The 12058-nt window shown below is 39.2% G+C and overlaps 1 protein-coding gene and 1 pseudogene across 9 annotated transcripts in view; one reads left to right on the top strand and one right to left on the bottom strand.

Moving 5' to 3' along the window:
• The window catches only part of clasp1a (cytoplasmic linker associated protein 1a), a 307929-nt gene that overhangs the window by 261462 nt on the left and 34409 nt on the right, over positions 1–12058 (top strand). For all 9 annotated transcript variants that reach the window (XM_041201534.1, XM_041201541.1, XM_041201539.1 and 6 more), the window contains 2 exons: positions 3008–3158; positions 4410–4656. In XM_041201534.1, the coding sequence (XP_041057468.1) occupies positions 3008–3158; positions 4410–4656 (398 nt within the window). The remainder of the gene's footprint in view (positions 1–3007; positions 3159–4409; positions 4657–12058) is intronic.
• LOC121285232 lies at positions 8701–8981 on the bottom strand (annotated as a pseudogene).

Below are 12058 nucleotides of genomic sequence, written 5' to 3'. Positions count from 1 at the left end.
TACCTTGTCTCTGGCCTTTAAACTTATCTGCTTTACAGTAGCTGGTGCTGTTAAAAAGGGGGCAAAGCCTCCTTGAACACGCTGGAACTGCGCTTCATTGAAGCCTGCGAGGAGTCTTTCAGTGCAGGCCCCAAGCAACTCCGGCGATCGGAAGTGTCAGTGTAATTTCCTGTGGGCCATCTCTTTCTGACAGAAAGTCAGAAGTTGCAGCCCATTGAAACCGCGGGGTGCATATAGCACACGTTCACCAGTATGAAGTCAGGGATGAGAAACTATTGTTATGAGAGCCTCAAGATACTGGGGCTATTTCCACAAGATCAGAGAAAGCTAAGGGAGATGTAAGAGGTTTTTAAAATTGAATTCTAATGATGAGTCAGGAAAGACTATTCCTTGTGCATAGGAGTAAGAAAAAGATACAAGACCACCTGCAGAGAGCAGGTTAGTGGGATTAAGTCTGGATTCCTGTAGAAAAGAACTGCCAGTAATACAATGGGTTGAATCACCTCCCTTTGTGTTATGGTTCTGCTATGTACTGCAGTTTTCTGCCAAAAAAAAATTATGTTCCTGAAAGTTCTTGATCTGTTGTGCATGTATCCAGTCCACTGGCTCTGCGTCACGCAAGATCCTGGAGTATACAAATGTGCTGTTGTAAGAGAAGGTATATCTTGACCAATTGTGTTGGCTTTGCATTGAGGGAAGGTCGGAGTGGTGAGGGTTAAATGCCAAAATGTGGCTGAAGTAGTTTGTGGATTGTGAGACTAAACTAATCGGCAGTTATATTCCAGAGGTGATTCTAGAATCTGGGCATTTGTGATGTGACTCTGATTTAAGGCCACTGAAGTCAATCAAAACATTAAAAGATGGTGTTAGCTACATGTGAGAATTTTTTTTAAAAAGCAAAAAAAAACCAAGAACTCTGGATACAGCATCTACTAAAAATGGAAAAGATGATACATTATCAGACTAGAAGAATGATATACAGTGATGACTCTACATGTGTTTAAAGACCAAGTCCTAGTTGTTTTCTTGGAGTATTGAACAATGCAGTATTCTACAGTAAAACATTGGGATGAATTAGGGGGGGAGATATTGAGTGGAGTGCCTCAGGTCTTGGATGAGACATCTAAAATCTTAAGCAAAAAATGGGAGCGGAGGGCACTTCATAAGAAGGTACTGAAAATAAACCTGGAAAAATATTTGACAAAACAGAAGGGCAAAAGAGCACAAATTAGGGTTTTGACCAATAGGCTTAGGAACATAATTGGGAATTATTTATTTTACTTAGGGTGATCAATAATCAGTTGTTAGGATACATGATTGCAGATGGGACACTGGACCAATGTGGCCATGGGGTGGTATTCAGGAAAGATGAAATCTTGTGTAACAAAGTGTCATCTTTATCCAAGCCTAGGTTGCGATCTGATCGATTCCTGGCTCAAGGATACAGTTGGTTGAACAGACAGGTTGAAGGGTAGTGGTCTCTGGAGTTTGGCTGAGCATGGCTGACTAGTTTAAGGTGCCCAATTTAAGGTTCCAGCCTTTGTGGAGATGTGGGTTTGAATCCCACCATGGCCGGAATTGTAGCAATTGTTGGAAGCAATTGTTGGTTCTCCTGGCAGTTCAACAAATCTCTTCAGGCAGACAATTGGCAGCTGAAATTTAGTATGGGGACCTCTGTGGTGTTTCATTTGTTTATGAAAAGGAAAAATGTGTAGGGCTATGGGGAAAAGGCAGGGAGTGACACTAGTGAATTGCATCTTCAGAAGATCAGAGCAAACGTACAGGCCAAATGGCCTCCCACTGTGTTGTAACCATTCTACGATTGAAGGACTTGTGTTCTCTTCTGCAACCTGAGTGAGTGAAAGAATATTCTGACACTAAATATTGCATTCATCCAGGCACACAATTTGCTGACATAGCCTAAAATGTGCTTTAGTGCTAGTTTGCGCCACTGCAGCTAAGCTTGTGAAATATGTTTTATCAAAAAAATCCTGGATCCCTTCTTTCTTGATGCTATTTAATGTGATGGTTATAATTTGACAAAAGAAATGAATGACATAAGACTACGAAAATCATTTGATACTAAAATCCAATTATGTAGGTGCGAAAAAACGTTTGTAAAACCCCACTTGCACTTACCATACTGAAAGTCTGAAATATTTATTATTTGTGTTGTGCAATCTCTGTTGCCCTTGTGTGTTTGTATGGTATTGGCTAGAGTGGATCAACGCTGCTGCTTGCTTGGATGAGGTGTTCTCTGTTTGCTATTCTGCTTCTATTAATGTTCTGAAATTTTTCTTCAGTAAAGCATGACCAAAAGCCACTCGGAATATGGTTTTCTTTCTCTTTTTTGCCTTTCTCGTTCTTTCTCTTTCTCTGACCACACTGTGACTGCAGTCGATTCTGGGGTTGGAGTGCAGATGGGCTCTCAAAGCATCCCCCCACCCCTTCTCAACCTCACTCCATCCCCACAGTTCCTACCCACAAGACCTTCCGGCGTTCTTACTCGCCCAGGTAACTAACCCCCTATCCACATCTATTCAAAATGCCTTGTGTCATCAGGCAACTCTTGTTTTTGGCTTTAGCATGATTTGTTGTATGTTTTGAGTGGCTATAACTTTTGTTTGCTGAAATTCATTGCTTTTTTTATTAATCTTCATCTTTCTTTCAAATAATTACAGCTTTGTACTTGTTCATGAATGTGAACCATCACAATTTTGAATGTGTCATCACAGCTGAACATTTTTATTAGCGGTGGGGTAACTGATCAGCAGCAAACCATTTTACTGTACTTGAATAATTACTCTTATCTATTCTGAATAATTGAATGCAATGTCACATGCTGGCACAAGCACGATGGGCCGAATGGTCCCCTTCTGTGCTGTATCATTCTATGATTCTGTGTTACCATGTTTGAAGTATTTCAGCCATGTATTCTAAATATATTATGTGCTTTAGATTTAGCAGGAATTATAAACAGATTGCTCACTGGCTGTTTTATTTATAGCATGTTGGACTATGACACAGAAAACCTTAACTCCGATGAAATTTATAGCTCTCTTCGTGGGGTCACACAAGCCATCCAGAACTTTAGTTTCCGCAGTCAAGAGGATTTGAATGAACCGATTAAACGGGACGGAAAAAAGGACTGTGATGGTGTAGGTATCCTCTTCCTAATTCAACATGAGCTACCCTTTGGTTATCCATGCAGTTGCCTTGATCGGGGAACTGGGGACAGAATAATGACAATATTCATTTATTTTTGCCACAACATAGAAACGTTAACATACTTCCATTCAGTGCCCTGTAACCTGGGTAAGTCAGAAATTCCAGTATCCATATCAACAGAATGCCCTTGACCTATAAAGGATTTTTCTTTTGGATGAAGAGCAGATGATCCCTTTTAATGTCATTTTACCTTTCCTGCTTGCTGATCTTACCCTGCCAGCAGTGCGCATTTTTTTATTATTTGTGACACTAATGGAGGAATTACAAAGTTTTTATTAGCCAGGAGGAGTAAACTTTTGAGGTCATTGATTCAATCACAAATGAAGGATTCCATTCCGATTAACACAGGACAAGAATAGTACACATTGAACACCAGTGGTAAAAACCTGTTATTTTGTCAGATTTTAAAGCATGTGCAGGATAGTAGAAACAGCTCTGAATATTGGAATGAATTTATAGGCTTTTAGTTCATGGTAAGGATTTTTTTTTTTTTAAACAAATATTTCTGATTCTCAAGCCCTTAAGTTCTTTTGTCCGCCACTAAGAATTTCCTCTGTTTTGACTGTGAATATAAGAGGCAACCGCAAGCATTGAAATTAAATGTTGAATTTCCAGCTAAGTTCAATTAGATTAGCAGAAACCAGAGACAGATTTATGGTATTCCTAACACACAAGTAGTGTATTTGTGTATATTGCCCTTGTGATGGGATCTGTATATTGAAAAATAATTTCAATGAAAGCATATTTAGTTGCACTAACGTACATGTAACGTAGCAACCTTTCATGTTTTTTGAGTAAAATGCCATTGACTTTTCCAACTGTGAAAGAAATTGGAAATTTTATTTTAAGCAACACAATTATGATGGCCATTTCACTTTCTTTTTTAAAACATATCTCCTGAAGATAACAATTGATGCAAACTGGCAGTGGATTAGTGATTAAATGGTATTGTTTCAAACAAATAATCAGCTTGTTTTGTTGACTTTAAGTTAAGTCAAACTACAACATTTTGGAAGACTGAGAGGAGTTGACTCGAGCTGGATACTTTGTCCTTCCACATCAAGCAATCGGAAGAGAGTGTGGGATAATCTGGTTATCATCCTTCTCTTTCAGAGCTGTATTTTTGTAATGTGTTAAATTGTTTTCAGAATTTTAACAAAATCTTTAACATTTTGTTAAAGGTATCAAGGGATGGAGGAATTGCATCTCCGTCCTCTGACATTCGTGGAGGAGGTGAACCTGTGGAAGGAGGAAGAACTGCTCTTGATAACAAAACATCTTTGCTTAACACTCCACCACCACGCTCTTTCTCTGGACCTCGGACTAGAGAATACAATCCGTATAATTATTCAGATACAATCAATGTATTTGACAAGACAGCCCTTAAGGAAGCTATGTTTGATGATGATATGGAACAATTCCGTGATGGTAAGATTCTTCTGTACAATATCTTAAATAATTTTGGCTTCATGTGGTATAACTTTGTTAGATGGTATGGTAAAGATGAGCAATTTGTTTAATGTTAATTAATAGTGACTTAGAGCCACTTTGTGCAAAGGAATTCCCGAATCTGATATGACTGCTCCTCTGCAGTGGTTGAAATAGCGTATCTAAAATTTATTAATGTATATTTGTTAGCTTAAATAAATGACATAGAGCAATTTCTTCCAAAGAGTTTCGTTGAGCTAACAAATTGTTCAATTAATGTTCAACGTCTGCCAGAAAAATGGATCCATGGTTGGTTTGGGTGTATTCAAAATAGTGAAGCAAAATAACACATGTACAAGATTGTTTACCTTCAACTTAAAAGCTGCCTCATGTCAAATCAATCAGAGCTCAGCTTTCTTTGTTCTGCAGCATATGTTTAGAACAAAGCAGCATATATTAAGTTACTAAAATGTATCAAAAATTAAGAGATTTTCAGAGTTAGCATTGCTGCTAGTTTTGAATGACTTGCATCCTTTGGAAAAGATTTACATCCCCTCTAGCTATAATGTACACCCTTGTAAGTGCAAAGCCTTCTTCTATTCAAGAGGCCCAGTTAACAGTGCATCAGTATGCACTGTTTGGTTAATTTATATTGTGCTTGTGGATACTGGCTTACCTCCTAAGAGCATACTACCAAAGCAATGTTAAGCGTGGCATAAACTGATTTAACAGGGAATTTTTGCCCTAGTAAAGGATTTAGCTCAGTGTGCTTTGCAGCAGTGTTTAAATTGGGCTTCCAAACGCATGTAGTCAGGAAACGAATCTCCCTGATTTTGACAGGCTCTGAATGGATAATTCTAAGCTATTATGACTGAATCAATGGCAAGATTGTGATGATGTACACTTCAGTTGAAAATAAGACAGATTCATACATGACATTCGGTTCCAAGAACTTTGCTTTAATGTGAGATGAGTTCTAATTACTTTAGATGGTATTCTATAATTCTAATTAAGCAAAATTATGATTTCATTTTAATGTTAGTGGACTAGAGCCTAATATGAAAAATCCCAGAAGTCCAAAGGTTAATTATTTTCAGTCTTCCTCTTCAGCTATTTTTCTAACCCTCCTTTGATCTCTCCTGGAAATGTTGATAGCACAGTGGAACACATTTCCACAGGTGAAAATATCCTGTTGTATTTTGCCAAACTGTCCATTCTTAAATTTTGACGCTAAACAATTAAGGGTGGGCTATCTTATTACTGAGCCAAATCCTGTTGTGACTTGACATCTACCCGGATTGTTCCAGCACTGGGAGATGAACGACAATCAGAAGCATGAACCTAAGTAAATTTCTCTTTCCCACTTGTTATGATGCAGTAGGTGGTATTGGCCAGGCTGACCAAATCCACAAGGGAAACTTAGCCACACTATCACAAAGGTTTGCAATTTGTATTTATTGCGAGAAGATTTGTGCACTGAATTCAGAAGTAATGAATCCACTAACACCTTTAGAGATTTAAAAAATTAAATAAAATGTTTATTAACAAAAGAAAAGAATAAAACACGTACACAAGATTACAATTACATGGTTATTTAATCCTTAATATTATAATAATTTCCAAAATTCCAAGTTAACCCAACTACATACTTCCTTTAAGGCAACGGTCCAAAGTAGATTTTAAATTTATATAGACAATCCAGCAAGGTTACCGCAAGCACCCATTTGACAGTGGAATTCCAAAGGCTTTTAAGACAACTTTGCAGAATTCTGCTGTTCAATAACCAAAGTGGCTAGAGGCTTCTCCCAAGTCTGTTTCACACAGTGTGCCTTTCAGATAGTACATAGCCACTCCACACAGCCTTCATTCTTCTTTAAATATATTTCTTCCTCTTTAATCTGTAAATCCCATTGTTCTCACATGTCTTTGGAATTTACTTTTCCCATAATATAAAAATATTTTATGTTGTCGTTATGGCCAGTACTTTTGGGAAAAATCAACGTAATAACCTGCCTTATTTATCTTATCGGGTGTATATCTCCTATTTATCTTTGAAAACCAAACACCTCTCCACTTATCTTAAAATGCAAATTTAATTCACACCGTATCTGCTGAGACTTTACCCTAGTTCACTCATTAGCAATTCACATGTCCTTTTACACCTAACTGCCTTGATAATTTCAATCTTGCAGTCTATCCATCTTTAATTTAATTAAATTAGTCACACAGAGCCATCCACACACACACACACAAACATAAGCTTATTTTACAATACCCCACAATAATAATGTGAAAAATCTGATAGTTTCGTGACGCATTTCCTTCAACATTGGGTACCTCTACGGCTGCTCTGGATAAGATGGATGAGCTCAGCAGAGTTGGGCCATAGCTGGTGCTTCATAGTTTGTAAAGGTGAAGTATCCTTTATCTGAAACCCTCGGTCAGATTGCGTTTTGGCTTTCAGATCATTTTGGTTTCCGGGTACCACATATGGGCCTATGCCTGCTAAAATTACAATGGTTGCAGCCTAGGCTAGCTCTAGTCTAAATAAAATGGCTAGAAAAGTAAGATGTACCATTGAATAATAAATACAGGTAATAAGTAATAAGTTCCCACCTGTGCTGCCACCTGCAATCCTGCTTGTAGGAGAGGATTTGTAAGTTAAACAGTGCAGACAAAAAAAGTGTGGTTTTGGGATTTACAGATAAAGGACACTCTACCTGTATAGCTCAGCTACCTGCTGTTTTAACCAGGTGAGGATTTGGGCAGCTGTGTTTATTTTCTAACAAGTAAGTTTATAATCTGTTGATGGAAACTCTGGGCACATTTATTTCTTTACTGACAATGTTCAATACATGAATAAATTCTGTTATCTACTTGGTGCTGCAGCAATTTCTTAGTGAGTGCACTATGTGCTAATAAATGTTTGCTAATTACTTGCAATGTTTGCTAGTTCAGGTAATGATGCAATTAATTGTTTATTTAAGCCTTTTGAGTGCTTAATTTCTTTTATAGCCTTCAAATAACATGCCCAGAGCAAGACTAGAAGTGCAATATCTTTTCCCACAGAGCAGTGGGTCTATGACTCATAGCTAAAGCTGTGTTGATCAGATCTTTAAAATATTTGATTACAGAATAGAATTGATTAAATTACTTATTGTTAGTTGATTAAATGTTGTGTGGAATATGATGGTTCCTGAGCTGTGACACCCATGAAAATGGGCCTGGGAAGGCATCTGATCAAGGAATGAGTTGGGTGGTATCTACAGTAGAACATATTGTACATGATATGTGGAACAATTAGGTTTTGATGGACTGAATGATTTGATTCGTGATTTCTTTGTGTTCTCATGTGCAAAATTACTTGAAGTCTGAAGAGACTGTTGCACTGAATTGGCAACTGACCCAACAAGCTATAGTGCGGGGGTCAGTGGATGGATTGGAAAATCAGTGAAGTGTGCAAATAAGTTGCAATGAATCAGTTCACTGGGAGGACTCGCCACAATGCATAGTGATGGGCATAGGCAGTTTTACATTGAGTTCACTCAAACTGTGGGGAGTAATTAAGACCAGTGCTAAGACTGTCAACTTGCTTTGGAGACGTTGGAATGGAATTTTATTTGAAGCATACTCGTAAGTGTTCCAGAATGCAATTGCGGTTTCTAGCTAAGAAAGGGAATCCTGGGGAGCCAAAACACTAAAAAGCATCCTTATTGATCATCATTGCCACCTGCCCCTCAATTCGAGGATGACGAGGGTTACAAGTTTCTGTCATGGGCGGTCTTGTGACTGAACAGGTTGATTCTTGACTCTCAGATTTTTGAGCACATGGGACAGGACATCCCAGGAGGTAGTGGGATTCAGAGTGCAGGATTTGCTTCATTTTAACATTCCAAGTTGCAAAATTTAAAGTTTTCTTCCTTTGACCACAAAGATGATGATCCCGCAGGATGTGATTTCCCCAGCCAGGAGAAAGTGGGACTGCCTGTTTTTTTTAAACTTTCCGAACCATAGCTTTATTTGTTGTGTAGGTACACTGGCAGTTTATGCAGTACTGGAGGAAGCCATTGTGAAACGTCTGGGCTTCAGGGTGGTCCATTCCTGAGTCAGCGATACACCATCTTCAGGTGCCTCATGCAGCCTATACCAGTTGCATTTCTTCTCTTGGCCTTAGCACTCCAGTTATACTTCCTCTTTCTCTTGGCAGTGTAGGCACATTTACCGCAGGTCGATTTCTACAGGTGAAATGCTTTAACCCCACATCACCGGCAAAGAGTGTGGGTCTTGCTCCACCTCCTACCAAATGACGATGTCCCCTTCATCATTTTCACTGCGTGTTGGAGAAGGCACCTTTTCTGGCCCCCTCCCCATTTGAGGTGAGCAGAGGGTATCCTGAAGAGGACCGCTCATGTTGCTGCCTGAGACATCTCTTCCCATCTCAGGTGTCCAATGATGTCATTGTATCCATAACCTGTGGGCAGATTCTTGACTAGGGCTCCCAGGTTCACATCCCTGTCATTCTTGCCAATCCTCGATTCACCACAGGACATGGTAAATGGATTCTGGTAGCAACCTGCGCATGACTTTGTTTAATGTGGGGACCTTGGGATGCCATCTTTGTCCACACGATCTTGACAGGTTGGTGATCAGATTTTGGTGACTGTTGAACCACAATGAATGGAACCACTTTGCTGCTGCAGCCTTCTTTCGCCTTCGTAGCCAATGAACGTGTAGTCTTTTGCCTTTTCTGCCTTTGAGGCCTTTGGACTTCACTTTGTCTGGCACCTCTTCCTGAAGTTGTTGCCATGGGTACCCCTACCAGGAGCAAGGAGCACCTGATGACATCGCTCAAGGGATAGTTGCAGCATACAACCTGTCCACCATGTCAAGGTGGCGATCCACAGAGGATCTGATTGTTATCTGGAGATCTTAAGGTGATTCTTTGAAATAGCAGAACTTATAATGTACATTGAAGGCTCACATAATAAAAGAAAAAAGCCTCAATTTCTTATGAAGAATACTTGGGCATGTTGTGGTCATGAATGAGATTAAGGAATACTATTAGGTTCAAGGAAAATCTACTAATGTTGCTTTCAACTTGGTACCTCGTGGTACCAGCATGGAAAAAAACAGAAGCCTTGAGATACATGGCCACATTTTTATCCAGTTTAATCCAGCTCTGTTACAAGTAAAAGTTAATTGGATTATTTGTTGAATCTATCTCTCTCAGATTAGGAGAGATATGTGGAGTGAAATCCCAGGTTCATTCTAGAAGATAGCCCAGCTAGTTTGGATACACAAGTACCAGAACAAATATCCTGACATAGCTTTTGGATCCTCAGAATTGCTAAAAATGTTTTTATTTATATTGCACTTGTAAAATGTCCCAAGGCATTTGACTACATTAAATGCGCTACATAAAAGTCATAAAAGCAAGTTGTTCAGGACAATCGATTCAACTGCATACGCTACCATTATCAAGCTTAAGTACATAAGATTTTCCTGTTCAATTCTGCCACCAGTACAAGCTACGCAGCTTTGGAGCAAGTGAAGATGTGATTGCTCACCTACAATAATAGTGACAGGGTGGATACTGACAGGATGTTCTTCCTTATGGGAGAGACTAGAAATAGAGGATACAGTTTAAAAATAAGGGGTCTCCCATTTAAGACTGAGATGAGGAGAATTTCTTTCAGGGAGCCATTCTGTGGAATTTTCTTCCTCAGAGAGCAGAGGAAGCAGGAATATTGAATGTTTTTAAGACTGAGTTTGACAAAGGAGTCAAAGGTTATAGGGAATAGGCAGGAAAGTAGAGTTGAGGCCGCAGTTAGATCAGCCATGATCTTATCAAATAGTAAAGCAGGCTTGAGGGGCCAAATGGCCTACTCCCACTCCTAATTTGTACATATGTTTGAAGTTTGAGGTGCTATGCCGAAGAAGATATATAAAAAGAACTTGCCTGTCGCAACCATAGGATGCCCCAAAGTGCTTCACAGAAAATGAGGTATGTTTTGAAGTGTTGCATTGTCGTAATGTGGGGAACAGAGCAGCCAATTTACACACCTGTGCTCCCACAAGCAACAGATGAATGAATGATTACATCTTCTAACTGATGTTTGTTGAGTTTAACTTTTGGCTTAGTTGTGCAGGGAGGGAGGAGAAATGAGAGAGAGCAATAGTGGTAGGGGATTCTATAATTAGTGGAACAGACAGGAGCTTCTCTGCTCACAGACGTGATTCCAGGATGGTATGTTGCTTCCCTGTCATGAATATCACCGAGCGGCTTCAGAGCATTCTGAAGAGTGAAGGTGCCCAGCCAGAGTTCGTGGTTCACATTGGTACCAGCAATATGGGTAAAAAAAGGATAAGATCCTGCAGGCTGAGTTCAGAGAGTTAAGGAAGAAATTAGCAAACAGGATCTCAAAGGTAGTAATCTCCAGATTACTTGCAAGACTAAAATTAAAAGGTATTATTTAAATGCAAGGAGTATAGCAAACAAAGCCGATGAGCTGAGGGCATAGATAGATGTGTGGCAGCATGACATCAATGCTATAATGGAAACTTGGCTTAAAGAGGGGCAAAAATGGCAGCTCAACATCCCTGGATATAGGGGTTTTCAGGATGTACTAAATGAATCATCAAATGAGGCCATATGGGTTGAGCTCAGGAATAAAAAGAGGGCATAGACCCCCAAATAGTGAGAGGGCGATAGAAGAGCAAATATGTAGGCAAATTTCTAAGTGCAATAGGGCAAAACAATAGGGTAATAATAGTTGGGGACTTCAACTACCCTAATAACAACTGGATACGAACATAGTAATAGGCGCAGAAGTACAATTCTAAAGCTGGGCAATTGGATGAAGTAGCAGTGGGTGACCAGTTTGGAGATAATGACCATAATACAGTTAGATTTAACATAATTTTGGAAAAGGATAACGATACAACAGGAGTAAATATCTAAATTGGGGAAAGACAAACTTTACGAAGCTGAGAGATGATTGGTGAAAGTGGACTGGTTACAGCCACTTGAAGGGAAATCAGTGACAGACCAGTGGGAGGCATTCAAAAGCAAGATTCTACAAGCACAGTGTATGCATGTCCCCACAACGAAAAAGGACGGTATGCCAAATCTAGAGCCTCCTGGTTATCTAGAAGTATACAAGGTAAAATAAGGCAGAAAAAGAAAGCTTATGACAATCACAAAATACTTAATAATGTAGAAAGCCTAAAGGGTATAGAAAACACAGAGGTGATGTAAAAAAGGTAATTAGGAAAGCAAAGAGAGGATATGAAAAAATATTGGCAGGTAAAATCAAAGAAAGCCCAAAGATGTTTTGCCAGTACATTAAAAGCAAGAGAATAACTAAGGAAATGGTAGGGCCAATCAGAGATGTTTATGGTA

The sequence above is a fragment of the Carcharodon carcharias genome, chromosome 12, assembly GCF_017639515.1.
Source record: "Carcharodon carcharias isolate sCarCar2 chromosome 12, sCarCar2.pri, whole genome shotgun sequence".
In the NCBI taxonomy this organism is placed as follows: Eukaryota; Metazoa; Chordata; class Chondrichthyes; order Lamniformes; family Lamnidae; genus Carcharodon; species Carcharodon carcharias.
This window is presented reverse-complemented; position numbering and strand designations above follow the sequence as displayed.